The sequence below is a fragment of the Oryctolagus cuniculus genome, chromosome 2 (genome assembly GCF_964237555.1).
Source record: "Oryctolagus cuniculus chromosome 2, mOryCun1.1, whole genome shotgun sequence".
In the NCBI taxonomy this organism is placed as follows: Eukaryota; Metazoa; Chordata; class Mammalia; order Lagomorpha; family Leporidae; genus Oryctolagus; species Oryctolagus cuniculus.
The window spans coordinates 41,375,618-41,396,515 of record NC_091433.1 but is presented as its reverse complement, the minus strand read 5'-3'; the positions used below and the strand labels follow the sequence as shown (position 1 = coordinate 41,396,515).

At 44.8% G+C, this 20,898-nt stretch overlaps 1 protein-coding gene across 6 annotated transcripts in view; it reads left to right on the top strand.

The window, feature by feature from the left end:
* Positions 1-20,898, top strand: part of TEC (tec protein tyrosine kinase) — a 122,456-nt gene that overhangs the window by 52,851 nt on the left and 48,707 nt on the right. Inside the window, exons 1-2 of one of the 6 annotated variants that reach the window (XM_051831422.2) lie at positions 9,040-9,256; positions 10,254-10,408. The exons of the other annotated variants lie outside the window; for them this stretch is intronic. Of the exons in view, the coding sequence (XP_051687382.1) occupies positions 10,322-10,408 (87 nt within the window). The 5' untranslated portion in view covers positions 9,040-9,256; positions 10,254-10,321. Of the gene's footprint in view, positions 1-9,039; positions 9,257-10,253; positions 10,409-20,898 lie in introns of those variants that run through there. 6 annotated transcript variants of the gene reach the window in all.

The window sequence follows — 20,898 nt, the reverse complement described above, 5'->3', positions numbered from 1 at the left end:
GCTGCCATAGGAATTGATACAATGCTGCCTCTGCACAGGTATTCACTGATAATGTTTCTTTTACACACCTACTGAGCTATACACTCTCTAGCAAGGGTTAACATCATTGCCTGGTGCTGATGAACAAAAAAGAAAAAAAAAACCCAAGCAGATAGTAACTTCACAGGCAAACATGTAACAACCACCTTTCATTCCCAGGACAAATTCCTCCCTTTTTCTCCTCCTGACCTTGGGAAGGCTTCTACCACATTAATCATGTTGCTGAGGAACAAGTTTAATTAAAACACAACGGCCCCTACCACAAACTCACTTAGCAGTTAGTTCACAACCAGTAAGTGTCAAAGTTGAGATTTAAAACAGGTCTTTTTTTATGCCAAAACTCATTTTATTTCAGCAACAGTCTCAGGGTTGTGGGGTGTCTCCAAGATCACCCCCAGGTTCCATGATTTGCTGGGAAGACTCCTAAGATGTAGCACATAGTTGTACTCATGATTATCATTTATTACAGAGAAAGGATACTGAACGAAATCAGCAAAGGAAACAGGCACCTGGGGTGAAGTGTTCCTAGCACAGACCTCCAAGAGTCCTTCTCTGCTGGAGTCACATCACGTGGGTTTAAAACCTCCGGCAATGGGCTGCCACAACACAGGTGCAACACTGCCCACCAGGATACTCACTAGGGACCTGACATCACTCTGGTGTTTGACCTTTGGAAGAAATGCTAGACTGTTTTCCAAGCAGCTGTGGCATTTGGCATCTCCCTTAGAAGGTTCCAATCTCTCCAAATCTTCCTTGGCATTTTTTTTATTTCTCTTGTTGATTACGGCCATCCTAGTGGCCGTAATCATGAAGTAATCTCTCATTATTTTTTTTTTATTTTTATTTTTTTTAGATTTATTTATTTGAAAGGCAGAGTTAGAGACGCAGAGGGAGAGAGAAAGAAAGGTCTTCCATCCACTGGTTCACTCCCCAATGGCTACAACAGCTAGAACTGGACCGATCCGAAGCCAGGAGCCAGGAGCTTCTTCCGGCTCTCTCACGGGTGCAGGGGCCCAAGGACTTGGGCCATTTTCTACTGCTTTCCCAGGCCATAGTAGAGAGCTGGATCGGAAATGGAGCAACCGGGACTCGAACTGGTGCCCATATGGGATGCCGGCACTGTGGTTTTGGTGTATATTTCCTTATGGCTAGTAACACTGAGCATTTTTTTTATGTAGCCAAGGTTTTTATTGGTCACGTGGGCACCCTCTGCTTAGCATGTACCCAAATCCAGGGCTCCCAGAAGGAAAGCTGATGTTCAGAATAAACCATTTTGCTTCTGTCACCCATTTAGACACAGTGGACCGCTTTTGGCAGTGCTGAAAATGGTGGGATTCACCCCGAATCTAAGATGCCAGCCAAACCCAAGTATCTGTTCTCAAAGGAGCAGTTTAATTAATGCTGGCTGCCTGCGTTAACTGTTTTGTGCACACTGACCAAATGCAAAAAACAGGAAAGCATATCAGGAAAGGGAAGAGGCCGTGGGTGTCAGTTGCCGTCTCTGCCTTTGCCAGTGTCTGTGGAGAACCACCGACAGACGTGGTTTTCTAACCATGGCTCCCGACTTCACGAGTCTCAGCTCCTCTGGCTATAAAGCACATGCCTCTGTCCTTGCCGTTTCTCCGGATCTGCCTCCAAATTGTGATTCATTATGAGTGCTCATTCCAGATGTCACCGTGTGGCTTCATAACAACTCTGAATTCTCAGTGGCCTTTCTCTTCATTTGAATGCCTGAGGTCAGCTCTTGGTGTTTCCAGTGGAAATACTGGGTCTTTTGTTCCAGAGCCCCAGACACTCTGTCTCAGACTCACTTTCACAGTGGTGAAGTTGGACTCAAGTTTCCTCCACCTGATCTCCTGGGTGTCTGGGCCACATGGTGGGGCCACACCTTCCTCTCTTCTTGTGGGCAGGAGCTGACAATTGTCTGTGCCCTTGCCACCTGTCATCAGCACGTCACCAAGGGCTTGTGATGTAGAGGAACCATTCTGGGAGGGAGCAGCCAGCCCGAGGGAGCCGTGAGCTGACTGAAGGCCAGGTTCCTCTTACGCTGAGTTGCCAAGGCGGCTGAGTTAAAGAAAGCAAAACAAGTCACCTCAGTTTTACCTGGCCAGTTCCTTCAGTTCCTAAGTGAAGTAAAGACTATTTTCTTGCCATTGTCTTTGCATACTTATTTTTGCATTACTTGTTTTATTTGTATGACCAGCAATGTTCTTTAGTGTTAAGAAAAGCAGGTTTTCTAACTTAAATGGCAAGCACTGGCTCTGACCTGAGACGGCCAGTGTTCAAATCCTGGGAGCTGTCACTCCCTTGTTTATATGACCTGGGCAAGTAAAAGTAACCAGTTTGTGCGTCAGTTTCCTGATCTATGAAATGGAGACCATAGGAGCTGGCATTGTGGCACTGCAGGTTAAGCTACTACCTGCGATGCTGGCATCCCATATCAAAGTGCAGGAGTCCTAGCTACTCCACTTCCTATCCAGCTCCCTGCTAATGCACCTGGGAAAGCTGTGGAAGATGGCCCAAGTACTTGATCTATCCACATGGGAAATCTGAATGGAGTTCCTGACTCCTGATTTTGGCCTGGCCTAGCCCTGTTCATTGCAGCCATTTGCAAAGTGAACCATGGTTGGAAGATCTCTCTCTCTCTCTTTCTCTCTCTCTCTCTCTGTAACTCTACTTCTCAAATAAACAGTCTTGAAAATATGCCGATAATAATAGTTACTTCTGTGATGGGGATCAGTGGAAATGATGCATCTAAGATGTGGAATAAATAAATTTAAAACCTGGCATGTTGTGAGCCTCAAGGAAAGTTTAAAATATTGCTGCTGTCATTAACCCTTAGGATATCACAACCTGTTCTTTTTGGCTGTTCGTAGTAATTAAGTAAATAAAATTCCTTAACCTCTACCCCGTACACCTTTAAGATTTTATTATAAATTAACAATGCTCATTTATTTATTTAACTTTAACTGACAAATAGTAACAGTATGTATTTATGGGACATGGTATGATAGTTCAACACATTGTACAATGTGTACTGATCAAATCAGGGTAATTAGCATTTCCATCTCATTAAACATTTACCATTTCTTTGTGTTTTCTGGTTCTTTATGAAATATATAATAAATTGTTGTTAACTGCAATCATACTACCATGCTATAAATATTAGAATGTGTTCCTCCTACTTTAGAGTATTTTGTGCCAGTTATCCAACTTCTCCCTGTCCCCTCTTACCCCTCCCCTTTCTAACCTCTGGCCACCGCTGCTCTCTGCTCTTACATGAGCTCAACTTTTTTGCTTCCACATTTGAGTGAGATCATGAGATCATGTGATATTTTTCTGTGCCTGGATTATTTCACTCAGCCTAAAGGCTCTTGGTTCTACCCATATGACAATGTTTACTCCTACTGAAGATAATGTTATTTATAATTAGCAATGGAAATGTAAGGTACTTGTTGGAAAGAAGGTGCATTGTGGTGGTGAAGCTTGCCCTCTCTAAAACAAGCCACTTGGTGTCAGAATCATGCTGCTGTCTTCTACCCCCTTGTCTCTTGCCCCTGGCTTTGTGAGCTGGGCCGCCAGCCTGGGCGGTTGGTTCTTGGGGCTGGGGGTGTGGAATGGAAATGATTTCTTCTCTCTTCCCCTGGCTAGAGACCCTTCCACCCTCTCTCCCCAGCCTGTCTCTCCAGGTGGGAGCCAGAGTCATGAAAATTGAATGTATGTACCTGCTCCTCTCTCTCAAAAGATTTTCAAATGCTGATGATAAAGAGCAAACTGGTAACTCCTCTGTAGTCTGCTTCTTCTTTGCATTTGTTCTCTTTCTGTTCATGTTGTTGAAAATGAAATTCTAGGAATATGCTTCAATTCTGTTATCTCTTTGATACTTAAAAAATTATTAGGGGGTTGGCACTGTGGCACAGTGGGTTAAAGCCCCAGACTGCAGTGCTGGCATAAATGGGGGCTGGTTCAAGTTCTGACTGCTCCTCTTCTGATCCAGCTCTCTGCTATGGCCTGGGAAAGCAGTAGAAGATGGCCCAACTCCTTGGGCCCCTGCACTTGTGTGGGAGACCCAGAAGAAGCTCCTGGCTCCTGGCTTTGGATCAGCCCAGCTCTGGCCACTGCGGCCATCTGGGGAATGAGTCAGCGGAATGGAAGACCTCTCTGGCTCTGCCTCTCTCTGTAACTCTGTCTTTCAAATAAATAAAGTAAATCTTTAAAAAAAATTATTAGGCTTTCTCTCTTGTGTTTTTCAAAGCCATAACTCCGTAATTCTTTCGCATGTTGTTTGCTAATGCTTTATTTTAATCAACCTCAACAGCTGCAAAAACAAACACAAAGCCTTGCCAGACTTTCCCTTCTGTCCGTGGCCTCCTGGCCTGTGTGTGAGCCTCCCCCCAGAGCCCTGTTCTTGCTCTCAGAACTCTGCGGAAGGAGCTCTGCCTGCCTCTTGGAGGTTGGCGCGGTGGAGACTCCGCACCTGTCTCTTCCTGGGAGCTGCGTGGTTTTCCTGCTTCCTTTTTGTCTGCTCCTTCTTGCCTTCTTCAAGTGCTGCCCTTTCTCTGCCCATCTCTGCAAAGTGGGTGTCCCTTGGGGCTCTGTCCTCACTCTGCGTTTGCCAGTGCAGACATCATCCACGCGAGTGACTTCAGTTAGCATCTGTGTGTTGATGACTTCCCCACTGTCTGTGTCCCAGCTCAACCTAGTCTGAGGTCTGCAAGTTCTCACAAGCATCTCAAATTCCAAATGTCTGAAAAAAAACAAAAACTTACAATGTCCCCCGCCCCCAGTGGCCCATCCAACTACCCCAGCTCAACAATTGGTGACATAGTCTACATCGTGGTTTGTGCCAGAAACTTGAGGGTCTGTCTAAACTTGCCCTGTCCCTCACCATCTCTCGTGTGTGGATTCCCAACAGATTCTGTTGACTCTTCCATCTAAATACATCCCAGTCTTGCCATTTCCATCACTACCATGATCCAAGCCATCACCACCTCTTCCTGGGTGAATACAGTGGCCTCTGTGTCGGTTAGGACTGAGTTAGGCTATATATCACACAAAATACCTAAATAGTACTAGTTTAAAAAATAGAGTTTTCTCTCTCTCAATGTGTGTGTGTGAGTGTGTGTGTGTGTGTTGGGCGGTTGTTAAAAAGCACTGGAGGCAGCCATCTGGAACTGGTAGGGGTAGGTCCAAACTGGTGATCCTGGCTCCATTCTTTCCACTCCCTCATCCAGTTTGTTTCTTTTTCTTTTCTTTTCTTTTCTTCTTTTCTTTTCTTTTTTTTTAAGTGAGCCACTTGACCTTCAGGTAGCTTTGGTGGCTACTTTTTTTTTTTTTTAAGATTTATTTTATTTATTTGAAAGACAGAGTTACAGAGAGGTAGAGGCAGAGAGAGAGAGAGAGAGAGAAAGAAGTGTCTTCCATCCTCTAGCTCACTCCCCAGTTGGCCGCAATGGCCGGAGCTGCGCCAATTCGATGCCAGGAGCCAGGAGCTTCTTCTGGGTCTCCCACATGGGTGCAGGAGCCCAAGGACTTGAGCCACCTTCTACTGCTTTCCCAGGCCATAGCAGAGAGCTGGATCAGAAGAGGAGCAGCTGGGACTAGAACCCGCGCCCATAGGGGATGCCAGCGCTTCAGGCCAGGGCTTTAACCCTCTGTGTCACAGTGCCGGCCCCAGTTTGTTTCTTTTATGTTGACTCAAAATGGCTGCCAGAGCTCCAGCTGTCTTGTAAGAATTGCTGGTTAGGAGAAGGAAGAAAGGCAGAGAGAGCAGGGAAGGTCTTCTCTACCTGAGTCACCTGCCTGGAACAGCCTTCCCTGTGCTCCACCAAAGACCTCACCTCTGTTTCACTGACCAGAACTTAGCCACGTGACCATGCCTAGCTGCAAAGGGAGTTGAGAAATACAGTATTTTATTCTGTTTCATTAGTGGAAAATAGATGTTGTGGGTAGATAGTTAACAATCTCTGCCACATCCTAAAGAACTCTTCTATCCATTCATGCCCCTCTCCAGCCTTGTACACACAACAGCCACACTGATCTTTCATCTATGTATTTAATTTTATTTTTGAGTTAATTTTTTTGAGAGAGAGAGAGAGAGAGAGGGAGTCAAAGAGAGTGAGTTCCCATCTGCTGATTCACTTCCCAAATGCCCATGGCGGTGGGGCTGGGCTGGACTGAAGCTGGGAACGAGGAGGAACGTGATTTAGGTCTCCCAGTGGGTGGCAGGAACCCAATTACTTGAGCCGTCTCTGCTGCCTCCTCGAGTTTTCATTTGAAGGAAGCTGAAGCTGGAAACCAGAGCTGGAAGTTGAACACAGGTGCTCTGAATGGGGGATGAGAGCATCCTAACCAGTAGACCAAACGCCTACCCTCACGGTGGTCTTTTAAGAACACGCTCATGTCCCAGCCCTGCCTGAAACCCTCCACGAACTCATTATCCCCAACCAGATCTCAGCAGCCCTCAGTGGGACGCCTGACCACCTGGCCACACCGATCTGCAGTCCCTCTGCTCCTCACTCCCTAGCTTCCCGGCCTTTCTGTTCCTTGAAGTCACCAGTACCTTCCTGTCTCAGAGCAAGCACTTTGTGTCCTCTGTGGAGGGTAAATCTCTCCCCTGTGAACTGGCAGGCTGACCCCCTTGAGGTTTTCAGCTTCACTGTCACTTCCTCAGTATGTCCGCCCTGGCCCTCCACATTAGGTTAGATTTTCCTACATAATATATCGCACTTTGTCTGCGTATCTCTATTTTAAGGTGTTGTTAGTACCATTATCAGTCTTCCTCTTGAGTCTGTAAGTTTCCCAAAGCAGATGAAGGCATCACTTAGCCAGTTCTCTGCCAGTGGTAAATATTCAGTAAGTGGCTATTGAATGGTTGAATGGAATCCAGCTTCAAGGGGAATGAGATGGATTTATTTTGTATGCTGTTAAAGAGAAGTAAAGGAAACAGGTAAGGAATGACATCTTTCTATGTAGTCAGAGATGAAGAATCAGAACACGTGGGAGAAGTTGGGGTTAGAAGAGTAAGCTTGGAGCCATCGGATCTGGCTCATCTTATGCTGTTTGTCATGAAAGGAGGCAGTGGACTGGGGAGACCAGCGGATCCACTCTGAATCCTGGGTATGCCATTTACTCTCAGTGACACCCTCTGGCCATTTGGTAAGACTCTCTGAGTTTCAGTTTCTTCAGTCTACACTGCAGAAGATAGCCACTGTGCAAGGCCCTTTGCGTGTAAGCATCCAGGCGAGTGTTGTGCCTTCTCCTGTCAGTTTGGTTTATAAGACATGAAGATATTAAAAGGATGAAATTGTTTCTGTCATAAAATCAGAGACAATAGGAAGCATTATTCTCTTTGTCATTTCTGTGTCATGCTTGAATGCACATTTGCACAGTGAAAATCAATATTTGCTTCTAGGCTTAGGAATACAAGGGCTTTGGGAACTTTTTAAAGTTTGTTTTTAAGGTTTTTTTTAAACAAATACTTTTGTGGTGTGGAGGGAAGGAAAAACAATAATCTTTTTTTTCCTCTGCTCATCTTAGTTTTACTGGCTAGAGCCTTATAAATTAGACTACCAGAAAGATTAACAGAGAGAAAGCATAGACATTTTATCTGGTAATTAAAAAAAAAGATCTATTTATTTATTTGAAAGGCAGAGTTAGAGAGAGAAAGAGAGAGAGAAAGAGAGAGAGAGAGAGATTCCATTCACCGGTTCTCTCCCCCAAATGGCCACAACAGCCAGGGCTGGGTAAGGCTGAAGCCAAGAGCCAGGGCTTCTTCCTTAGCTCCCATGTGGGTGCAGGGCCCCAAAGACTTGGGTCATCATCTGCTGCTTTCCCAGCCATATTAGCAGGGATTAGAAGTGGAGCAGCTGGGACTCCAACTGGTGCTCACTTGGGATGCTGGTGGTGTTGCAGGTGGAGGCTTAACCTGTTAAACCATACGTCAGCCCCTATCTAGTAATTATTAACATGTGCATGGGAGTCTTCATGAGGCAAATCAAGACTTTGCCAAACAGCAGTTAGAGCTGAAAGCTTACACCAGGTTGGACAAAGATTAGAAAATTGATAAACTATGAAACCAGGAAAATAAAAAGAGTCTGGGGATAGGGCAGTCAGTTGTAGAAGAGCAGCTGGAAGGTAAGGGTTAGTGTAGCAGGGCTGGCATGTGCAGATCTCTCCCAGCCTTTACTCCCTGTCTCTGGTGGTGAGAATGCCTGCTTCCTGTTGGCACTGGAGGGCACCTTTCTGATGGGTGCTGTCCTTCCAGGAAGAGGAAGGAAGGTCTGGGTACCCGTCTTGCATCTGCTGGCTTTCTGGTGTCTTTTACTCAAAACACTTGAGAGCCCAAATGGCATGGTTAGGGGTGTCATACAGTCTGTCGCCCTACTGGTGATGCAGTGTGTGTTAAGCATGGTCTTAATGCCCTTGATGGCTATACTAGCTATACTAACGTGCTGTGTTAGTATTAACTTGAATCCTCTAACTGTAGGTGGTAGATACACTTATTCCCATTTTGACAGATGAGGAAGCTGAAGAGAACAGAGGCTGAGAACCTGGCTTAAAGGCACGATATATGTGTGGCACAGGTCTAGGCAGTCTAATTCCAGAATGTACCGTGCCGCCTTCAATAATTTTGTGATAGCTTTTTGTCTGGTTCCCATTGTGTAGTTACATAAGGATCAGATGACGTATGTTAATCTTTATATTCATCAGAATGTGAGTTAGCCATCAAGAAAGTCTAACTGGTAAAAGCGTATCTTTGTATTACTACTATCATGCTTCGGAGGAAGAGAAATTTTTGGCCAATGCTTCTCCCTGCTATTGTGTGTTAAAAGCCAGGAGTTGGCAGAGATCAACTCTTCCTAACCTAAAAAGGAAGTGCTAGTGTAGTTGCCTGCTGATTCAGTGTTGGTTTCATACCATCAGACAGAACTACAATAACAGCCTCAAAGTGCAAAAATAGTGCAGTCACATGAGCCGTCAACGGTCATCTTTAAAAACAGAATTGTAAAACTCATGAAGTAGAGGTTAGTCTCATTTTCTGGCTGAAAAGAGGAGATATTGGTAGAGACGGGTGATTTCTGTTGTGCCTCCTGTAATTTTAGAGAACTGGCATTTGTCATAATCTAAGGAAGGAGCTCATTTGTGCTATTTTATTTTATAAGACATGATCAAATTTGACAGCAATTCTCAGAAGATCTTTCTTGGAGTCTAGAAGGTAGGTGTCAGAATTGTTTTCTTAACCAAAACTTGTGGCTTTTGTTTGTATTTTCCCTAGGGCTAGTATGACTTTGAAAAACTGTATTAGTAGCTAAACTTATCCAACACTTAATTTATCAGCTCTGTTCCAAAAGCTTTACATGAATTGACTCCTTCAGTACTTACCATGAACTTAGGAAGTTCTTGGTGCTGTTATCTATCCTATTTTAGAGCTACAGAAACAGGTACAGAGAGGCCAAGTAAGTGACCCAGCGAGACCCAGTGAGTGAGTCTCTAGACTTTTAGCTTCTAAGCAGTAAGCTCTATTGGCCCAGCATCCCGAGGTGCAAGACATGTAAAACAACATTAAGATGTTCATTATCTTTTTTTCTTATTTTTAAAAAGCTACCACATTTTTCTTCCTTTTAAGAATAATGATGGCTCACCAAGTAACAGAGCCAGGCTCAGCTTTGTGTGTGTGTGTGTGTGTTTAATCAGCCCAGGCCCCTGCATACCAGGTATAACCATTTAGGCCGATGGTCACCATCACCTTGAAGATGAAGTACAACCCCATTAGCTCTACGTGCAAATCCCTTCCTGAACTGCTCCCATCCTGCCCCCGCTCTCCTCTCCTGCCTCTCCCTCCATCCTCTGTGGTGCATCTCAACACACTGGTCACTCGGAAATGTTGCGATGCCCAAATCTCCTATGCTCTTTGGTAACTACCCAAGTTTGCTCACTATGTTCTCTTCTCCTTTCTATGAAAACTCCGTGAAGCCTTCCCTGACTCTATGTCCCATTGTCCTTGCTCAGTCAAGGACTTTCCACGCTGCTGCAGGTGCAGCCGTCTCTTTCCAGTCCATTGCAGGTTCCTTGAGGACATGAGCTGTGCTTTCCTCACCAAATGCTACCTAAGAGTCAAATAAAAGAGATGAAGTAGTGAGGATAGGGGAAGATTATGGAATGACGTGAGGTTATTTATTCCGTTAATGTTTGACTTTATTATCCTGTCTCAGGAGTATATGGCTGATTTTGGAACATAAACCATGCAGTGTGACCTGCTTTCTTCATGACCAGGAATTAAATGTTCATAGATTATGACAGTTTCAACCATGGTATTCATGAAACATGCAACAGTGAAATAGAAAACTACCTTGTGCTGGTGGTTCCTGTAAGTAGTATGGCTGGCTGTTGGGCACTGGAGATCTGGTGTTTGGCCTGGGGAGAGGAGCAGCTCTCAAACTGGCCAGGTTTTCTGCAGTGCAGATAAATTTTATTATTTATTCAATAAAAAAATTTAACATAGAAATTGAACATACTTACGGGGCACCCTGTGATTTAGTACATGCATGCATTATATAATGTGGAGCCAGGGTAAATACATCTGTATCCTCAAACTTAACATTTCTTTATAGTAAAAACGTTCAAACTCCCATTTTCTAGTTTTTTCTCCTTCATAGGAAATATACGGTCTCTGAATATTGTTTATTATCTCCCTAATGTGCAGTGGAACTCTAGAACTTCTTACTCCTATCCAATTATAACTTAGTACCCACCCATCAGCCTTTCCTCAACCCTCCTTCCCCACTTGTCTCCCAGCCCCTGGGAACTGCCATTATACTTTCTAACTTCTGTGGGTGTCAACCTATTTTTTTAAGACTCCACATTGAGTGAGATCATGCAGTGCTTGTCTTTCTGTCTTTGGTGTATTTTGCTTAATGTAATTCAGTAATGATCTCCAGTTCCTGTTTGTTGCAAATGACCAGACTTCATAATTGTTAATGGCCAAGTAGTATTCCATGGTGTGCATGTACCACATTTTCCTTAGCCACTCACCCGTGGGGGGCACTCAGGTTGTTTCCATTTCCTCACTGTTGTGAGTAGTGCTGCGCCAAACATGGGAGTGCAGGTGTCTCTTCCGAAGGCTGATTTCAGTTCTCTTGGATGTATGCACAGCAGTGGGATTGCTGGATACATGGAGTTCTGTTTTCAGTGTTTTTTCCTAAATGTTTGTTTATTTTTATGTATTTGAAAGGCAACACAAGAGAGAGTGTGAGTGCAAGATTGATCATTTGTCTGTCAGTTTACTCCCCCAAATTCTCTTTCTCTCTCTTAGAAATTTATTTATTCATTTGAAAGTCAGAGTTGCAGAGAGAGAGTTGAGAAAGAAAGAAAGAGGGAGAGAGAGAAAGAGAGGGAGAGAGGGAGAGAGAGACAACAAGAGCTTCCATCTGTTGATTCGCTCCCCAAATGACTGCAATAGTCAGGACTGGGCCCAGGCTGAAGCCAGGAGCCAGGGGCTTCTTCTGGGTCTCCCATGTAGGTTGCAGAGGCCCAAATACTTGAGTCATCTCTTGCTGCTTTTCCCAGGCTATTAGCAGGGAGCTGTATCGGGAGTGGAGCAGCTGGGACATGAACCAGTGCTCATATGGGATGCTGGCGTTGCAGATGGTGGCTTTACCAGCTATACCACAATGCCGGCTCCATTTCCCCAGATTCTCACACAGCAGCCAGGTCATCTTCCACATGGGTGTCAAGGACTCAAGTACTTGAACCTTCATCTGCTATCTCCAAGGATGCACATTAGCAAGAAGCTGGACACAAAAACAGAGTCAGAACTCAGTTCCAGGTACTCCGATAATAGGATGCAGGCATTACAAGTGGTGGCTTACCTTGCTGTTCCACAACACCTGGCCCTGATTTTAGTGTTTTGAGGACCTTTCATACTGTTGCCCATGATGACTGTACTAACTTATATTCTCATCAACAGTGCATGGGAGTTCCCTTTTTCTCCACATATTACTTGTCATCTTTGTCTTTTCGATAACACCTAGTGTAACTGGAGTGATGTGAATAGCTAGCTCATTGTGGTTTTGCTTTGCATTTCTCTGATGATTAGTGATGTTGAGCTTATTTTTCATGTACTTGTTGGCCATCTGTATGTCTTCCTTTGAGAAATTTCTGTTTATCTATTTCCATTTTAATTTTTTAAAAGTTTATTTTTGGGGCTGGTGCTGTGGCGCAGCAGGTTAAGCCATGGCCTATAGTGCCAGCATCATATATGGGTGTTGGTTTGAGCCTCTGCTGCTCCATTTCCAATCTAGCTCTCTGGTAATGTGCCTGGGAAAGCACTGGAAGATGGCCCAAATGTTTGGGCCTCTGTACCCACTTGGGAGACCTGGAGGAAGCTCTTGGCTCCTGGCTTCAGCCTGGTCCAATACTGGTTGTTGCAGCCATTTGGGGAGTGAATCAGCAGATGGATGAAAGACAGAGAAAGGTGGGGTGAGAGAGATAGATCCTCCATCCACTAGTTCATTCCCCAGGTACTTGCAGTAGCCAGGTCAGAACCACTGAGCCAGGCTGAAGCAAGGAGCCAAGAACTCCGTCCGGGTCTGCAATATGGGTGGCAGGGGCCCAAGCACTTGCGCCATCTTGTGCTGCTTTCCCAGAAGCATTATTAGGAGCAGGGTTGAAAATGGAGTGGGTGGGATTTGAACTTGGTGTTCCAGTACAGGGTGTGGGCATCTCAAGTGGTGGTCTAGCCTGCTATGTTATAATGCCTGCCCCCAACTGCTCATTAAAAAAAAGTGTTTATTTTAAAGGCATGGTGGGGGGTGGGGGTGGGGGATGAATGAATGCTCCCATCTGCTGGTTTACTTCCCAAATGCAAGCTGAAGTCATTTTTGTCCTTGGTGAGAGTAAAGGTCTATTTTCATTCTTTTGGGCAGAAACCCAACTTCTTTGAGCCATCAGCTTCTACATCCAAGTTGTGCTTTGGCAGGAATATGGGATTAGGAGTGGAACTGGGAATCAAACCCAGGCACTCTGATGTAGTGTGTGGGCATCCCAAGTCTATCTTAACTGCTAGGTCAAACTCCTGTACCTACTACTCATTTTTTTTTTTTTTTACGACTTATGGATTACAATGGCTTCCCCCCCATACCGTCCCTCCCACCCACAACCCTCCCCTTTCCCACTCCCTCTCCCCTTCCATTCACATCAAGATTCATTTTCGATTATCTTAATATACAGAAGATCAGCTTAGTATCCTACTACTCATTTTTAAAAAAAATTTTTTGCTATTGACTTGAGTCATATATTCTGATTATTAACCCCCCTGCAGACTTATAACTTGTAAATAGAATATTCTTCATTCTGTTGATTTCTTCCTTTGCTGTGCAGGAGATATTTAGTTTGATGAAATCCTATTTATCCATTTTTGCATTTGTTTGTGTACTTTTTGGTTCTGATCCAAAAATTCTTTCCCCATTTCACTGTCCTGAAGCATTTCCTCTAAATTTCTTCTAGTAATTTCAAAGTTTCAGGTCTTGGGGGCTGGCATTGTGGCATAGTGGGTAAAACTGGCGACGTCAGCATCCCATATGGGCACTGGTTTTGAATCATGGCTGCTCCACTTTCATTCCAGCTCCCTGCACCTGGAAAAGCAGCACAAGATGACTGTGCTCCTGTGCCCTCGTGGGAAACTCAAATAAAGCTCCTAGATCCTGGTGTCTACTTGGGGATTGAACAAGTGGATAGTAGATCTCTCTTTCCCTGTATATGTGGGTCTACATCTAGGGTCTGTATTCTGTTTGTCTATTGTATCTATCTACTTTTATGCTAATACTATGCTTTTTAAAAATTTATTTGAAAGTTAGAGTTACACAGAGAGAGAAGGAGAGGCAGAGAGAGAGAGAAAGAGGTCTTCCATCAGCTAGTTCACTCCCCAGATGGCTGCAATGGCCGGAGCTGTGCTGATCCAAAGCCAGGAGCCAGGAGCTTCCTCTGGGTCTTCCCATGTGGGTGCAGGGGCCCAAGGACTTGGGCCATCTTCCACTGCTTTCCCAGGCCATAGCAGAGAACTGATCTGAAGTGGAGGAGCTGGGACACGAACCGGCGCCCATATGGGATACTGGCACTGCAGGTGGTGGCTTTACCCGCTATACCACAGCGACGGCCCCAATACTATGCTATTTTAATCATGGTAGCTTTGTAATATATTTTAAAATTAGGTAGGTAGTATAATGCTTCCCACTTTGTTCTTTTTGCTCAAGACTGCTTTGGCTTTTGGGATCTTTTGTGGTTCTATACAAATTTTAAGTGTTGGGGACAGCGCCGTGGCTCACTTGGTTAATCCTCTGCCTGCGGTGCTGTCATCCCATATGGGCGCTGGGTTCTAGTCCTGGTTGCCCCTCTTCCAGTCCGGCTCTCTGCTGTAGCGCAGGAGGGCAGTGGAGGATGGCCCAAGTCCTTGGGCCCCTGTTCCCACATGGGAGACCAGGAAGAAGCACCTGGCTCCTGGCTTTGGATTGGCGTAGTTCTGGCCGTAGTGGCCATTTGGGGGGTGAACCAATGGAAGGAAGACCTTTCTCTCTTTCTTTCTCACTGTCTAACACTGTCAAATAAAAACTAAAATAAAATAAACAAATTTTAAGTGTTATTTTTATTTCTATGAAAAACGTCATCTGTATTTTGGTAGAGATTGCCTGGAATCTGATTCTTCCAAGTCATGAACTTGTTGTATCTTTCCATTTGTTTGTGTCCTCTTCAATTTCTTTATTCAGTTTTAATCTTAGATATCTTTCATCTCTTTTGTTAAATGTATTCCTAGGTATTGCCCTCTTGATTTCTTTTTCAGATAATTTGCTATTGGTGTGTAACAACACTATTGATTTTTATAAATTGGCTTTGTATCCTGCAACTTCACTGAATCTGTTGATTAGTTCTAATAGCTTTTTGGTGGAATCTCTGGTGTTTTCTTTTCTTTTTTTTTAAGATTTATTTATTTATTTGAACATCCAGAGTTACACACAGAGAGAAGGAGAGGCAGAGAGAGAGAGAGAGAAAGGTCTTCCATCCGCTGGTTCACTCTCCAATTGGCTGCAATGGCCATAGCTGTATTAATCCCAAGCCAGGAGCCAGGAGAAAGGAGCTTTTTCCAGGTCTCCCATGCAGGTGCAGGAGCTCAGGCACTTGAGCTATCTTCTACTGCCTTCCCAGGCCATAGCAGAGAGCTGGATTAGAAGTAGAGCAGCCGGGACTGGAACTGGTGCCCATATGGGATGCTGGCACTGCAGGCAGTGGCTTTATTCACTATGCCACAGCTCTGGCCCCTGGTGTTTTCTATATATAAGATCCATATCATATGTTAACAATGGTAATTTGACTTCTTCTTTTCTAATTTGGATGCTCCTATTTCTTTCTCTTGCTTAATTGCTCTGGATAGGGCTTGCAATATCATGCTGAAGAAAAGTGGTAAAATGGACATTTCACCTTGTCTTGTTCCAGATGTTAGAAAACCTACAGCTTTCCCTGTTCAGTGTGATGCTGGCTTGTAACATATGGCCTTATGTTGAGGTATAGTCCTTCTATACCTAATTTGTTCAAAGTTCTTTTTTTATTATCATGAAGGAATGTGAAATTTTACCAAATGCCCTTTCTGCATGTATTGAAATGATCGTATGATATTTGTCTTTCATTCTGTTGATGTGGTGGATCATGTGTATTGATTTACATATGCGGAACCATCCTTGCATACAATGTGGATTAGTTTTAATACAGTCTTGTAAGGGTAATTGTAGTAGCAAATGCAAATGAAGGGAATGAATAGTTTAATTATGGCCTCCAGCTGTGATAGCCAGTAAAGAAGATAGCAATGCAGCTTAGAGTCTGTATCTTCTTCCTTTCCCCTTGGTCAATTTGTTTAACCTTAGTGCTTCATTTACCCTGCTGTGAAACGCAGATGCTACCTAGCCCATTACTTCATTGGGATCAGTGGTTCTGCATTTAATGCTGGGGCACTTTGAATTTGGTGGGAGGAATGGTGGTAACGTGGCTCCTAAGAGCAGTTGTGAACATGTCGGGACTATTGCTTCCTTATAGGTTCTGTTTCCTTATACATTCTGCAGAGGATAGCTTCACTAGTAGCAGTCAAGAAATGTGCCCAGCTCTGTTTTTCCACCTGTTTATATGGACTCTTTCTGTAGTTGCAGAAAAAAATGTTTCTAAGTAGGCCTACCCACAACTTTGATCAGGATTTTAAAAAGTTCAATGAGAAATATTTTTTAACCTTTTATTATGGAATATTTTAAATATACTCAAGAACAGACGGAATGATAGTACAGTGAACCCCATTTACCTGCCACCCAGACAAATAACCCTGGGCCATTTCCTCTATCTCCAAGATACACAGTGAGTCCCTCCCATTGCCTTTGTCTTATAGAAGACACATCTTCTTTAAAAAGATGTATTTGTTTATTTGAAAGTAGAACACAAGAAAGAGAGAGAGAGAGAGAGAGAGAGAGAGAGAGATCTTCCACCTATTGGTTCATTCTCAAATGGCTGAGACTGTCACATCTGAGCCAGGCTGAAGCCAGGAGCCGGGAATTCCATCCAGGTCTCCCACGTGGGTGGCAGGGGCTCAGGTAGTTGATCATCTCCCCAGGTGTATTGCAGGAAGCTGAATCAGAAGTGGAGCAGCTGGAACTAGAGCTGACATTCTGATAGGGGATGCCAGTGGCACAGTGGTGGCTTAACCCACTGCATCACAGTACTGACCTCGGAAGTCATATCATTTCTTTCACATCTCTGAAAGTCAAGAAGTCCCGGCTTAATCTGAACTGTGATCCTATCTGAATTTCTACTTAAACAGAACTTCCTTGATGCCATCAGACATGCAGTCAGAAGAAATTGGTTAAAAATAATTTTATGTTTGGAACCTTTCCAATTGGTAGATTATATTACAAAAGTTCCCTGTACATTGGTCATTTGCAACACCAGTTGCTCCCCTAGAAATCATGGGACAAGCAGTCCTGGCAACTGTTGGACCCACAGAAACCCATGGCATACATAATGCGGCAGTTTTGTGTGTTTCTCTTTGAGAACCTTCTAGAGACCTGGCTGTAAAACACACATTTTCTTTCTTTTGCTGCTGCTTTTATGTGATCCCTTCGTGTGTCCCCTTGATCACTCCCCAGCATTCTCACCCCTGTCTGCTCGTGCTGTCCCCCCTCAATCAAACAAAGGGAATTTACTGGAAAAACCCAAAGGAGGATGTTGCTGTCTTGGCGGCAGCAAGCCGACCAGGGAAGCTGCAGATTTGGCCATTGTGTGTTTGGTTTACCAGTGGCTGCCACTCTCCACCTGTCCCGGATATTACATTTTCTGCCTTGACCTTTTGGCTGTTTGTAACTCTCACCCGCCAGCAACTCAGGAAGCTTAGCTCCCCCAGGTTTCTCTTGATAAGAGGTGGTGTTTATGTGATTCTAGTTATTTCTGCTGTCATGAAGACATGCAATTTTATTTTTAAAAAGCCCTGGCCGGCGCCGCGGCTCACTAGGCTAATCCTCCGCCTAGCAGCGCTGGCACACCGGGTTCTAGTCCTGGTCAGGGCGCCGGATTCTGCCCCGGTTGCCCCTCTTCCAAGCCAGCTCTCTGCTGTGGCCAGGGAGTGCAGTGGAGGATGGCCCAAGTCCTTGGGCCCTGCACTCCATGGGAGACCAGGATAAGTACCTGGCTCCTGCCATCGGATCAGTGTGGCGCACCGGCTGCAGCGCGCCGGCCGCGGCGGCCATTGGAGGGTGAACCAACGTCAAAGGAAGACCTTTCTCTCTGTCCCTCTTTCTCTCACTGTCCACTCTGCCTGTAAAAAAAAAAAAAAAAAAAAAAAAAAAAAAAGCCCTGCACATGTGAAGTATCTCCTGAAGAGTCTTAGAACACACACATGCACACATACACACACTCAAACATACACACATGGACACACACGTACTCTCAAACACAAACACATGCACACGCTGAGGTACACAGGCACACAGCTACTACAAAAGCAAAATTCTACTAGGCAATGTTAACCATAAAAACCCAAGAACTCAAGCTGAGGCTAAAGAGCCTTTTTTCTATTTCTATTTCTTTTTCTTTTCTTTCTTTTTTTTTTTTTTTAAGCAAAGGTATTTGCAGGGGGACACCCAAGGATTACCATCTCCTGTGGTTGAGGAGGAGTCCCTGACAGGGGTTGGCTCTGTCTCTGAGAGTTATAGTGGGATAGTTACTGTGGTAATTGGAGATTGACAGGACATTTGTGGAGAGGTGGTGTCACGGTGCTTTTAGGAAGGTTTCAACACATTGATGTGTGGAAAGCTGTGGGAGAGTCCCAGGTGAATGAATGGTGCCATTGTGAGTGTTAACCTGTGGTCATCTTTGCTATTGGAATCTGAGTTAAGGCAGACACTCTGATTTCGTCTATTTAAGTTCACCTGAGAGAGCCATTGTGGACCCTTGGTGCTGGTTTCGGAGCCCGACTTCCACCACTGGGTTCCATGCGCATTCTCAGTCCCTGGGAGACCCCTTGCAGCACTAAAGGCTGAGAATGTGTGTAGGGGGCAGGTCTGTCTCCAGAAGCCAAATGCCGCGTGAAAATCTGGTTTTTTATCTTTGCACTTTCTGTATCTTGTCAGTAGAGGATTGGAACTTGATGGCAGCAAGTAGGGGTTTGGGATTTGTTCTGGAATGCTTGTCTCACAGGAGAGGGATTCAGAGTCATGATGTAAATACTGGAAAGGATTTTTACTGAATGTATATCCGTGGGTCAAATCTTGTGTGTAGGCCGGCGCCACGGCTCAATAGGCTAATCCTCCGCCTGTGGCACTGGCACCCGGGTTCTAGTCCCGGTTGGGCGCTGGATTCTGTCCCAGTTGCTCCTCTTCCAGTCCAGCTCTCTGCTGTGGCCCAGGAATGCAGTGGAGGATGGCCCAGGTCCTTGGGCCCTGCACCCGCAAGGGAGACCAGGAGGAAGCACCTGGCTGCTCCTGGCTTTGGATCGGCGCAACGCGCCAGCTGTAGCAGCCATTTAGGGGGTGAACCAATGGAAGGAAGACCTTTCTCTCTTTCTCTCTCACTGTCTAACTCTGCCTGTCAAAAAAAAAAAAATCTTGTGTGTTAGTTAATAATTCCAGTGTTGTTGTTGTTTTTTTTTTAAAAGATTTATTTATTTGAAAGGCAGAGAGAGAAAGAGAGAGAGAGAGAGAGAAAGTCTTCCATCTGCAGGTTCACTTCCCAAATGACCGCAATAGCTGGGGCTGGGCTGATCTGAAGCTAGAATCACCAGGAGCTTCTTCTGGGTCTTCCATGTGGTGCAGAGGCCAAGGGCTTGGACCATCTTCTGCTGCTTTTCCAGGCCACAGCAGAGAGCTGGATCGGAAATGGAGCATCCAGAACTTGAACCTGTGTCCGTGTGGGAAGCCATCACTGCAGGTGGCGGCTTTACCCACTATGCCACAGCACTGGCCTCTAAATTTTAATTCCATTAGTTTTTTGGAGTTCCCTCTGACAGTGATGGGTTGAAAATAATGAAATCCAAATAAAGTTAGAATTAGAAATAAGTGGGTGACTTAATCCAGGGTTGCTCAACTGTCAGCCATTGTGTGTACTATACATATGATTTTCTCACTGTTTATTTAGTGTTTTCCTTTAAATATTTTAATATTCTTTATTTTTTAAGACTTATTTATTTGAAAGTTAGAGTTACAGAGAGAGGGTATCTGCATTAGCAGGATGCCAGAGACAGGAGCAGAGATGGGAACTGGTCCAAAGCACTCTCCCGTATGGTATGTGGGCATCCCAACCAGTGTCTTAACCACTAAGGCAAATGCCTATCCCAGTGACCAAGATTGGAATTAGATACAGAATTAGAATTTCAAGCCTGAGTTCTTAAGTACCACCTAAGTGACTTAATACCACTTATCTATATATAAACCTAAGCTGAATGGAAATGTCTTGTGCGTATAGCTCTTATAGCACTATATGACAGAAGTAAGTTCACAAGTTAAATGCAAAGAAATCTGTACAACAAATAAGATGACATGAACATTACTTGGGTGTGATGGCTGGGATGGAATCCAGTTGGGTAGTTCCTTTGGCATCCATGACTGTGCTGGCCCCACTGTCACTTCCAACTATGGGGAACCTGTGTGCACTCTGCTGGCCTCTTCTTTGGCCTCATTCCGCACCGCCAAGGTGTTTCACACTTGGTCAGGCTCTGTTCTTTCTCTTTCAGTCACAACAGTTAAAACACCACAATTACAAGCTCAAAAACAGACTGCTGATTTGACATGTTTAGTGATAAGGTCCCATCCAGAAAATGCAGGCTGTACCTGCGCATGTGTATATAAAGTATTATTGAGGAGGGCTGAAATAGCAAATTAAGAAGACGAAATTTAAAAATTCCTGCAGTCCTTACTCAACACACAGTGGCACCAAAGCTTGTGGCTAACCTTCATTGCATCCCCTTGTGACAATTCACTTGTGATGTAACTTGTGAGCTTGCTTGGTCCTTCATTTGGCCATATTCATCAAAGTGCCAGGATTGAGATAAAAATACACAAAATCAGCCAGCACCGCGGCTCACTAGGCTAATCCTCCACCTGCAGCGCCGGCACCCCGGGTTCTAGTCCTGGTTGGGGTGTCGGATTCTGTCCCGGTTGCTCTTTTTCCATTCCAGCTCTCTGCTGTGGCCCGGGAGTGCAGTGGAGGATGTCCCAAGTCCTTGGGCCCTGCACCCGCAAGGGAGACCAGGAGGAAGCACCTGGCTCCTGGCTTCGGATTGGTGCAGTGCCGGCTGTAGCGGCCATTTGGGGGGTGAACCAATGGAAGGAAGACCTTTCT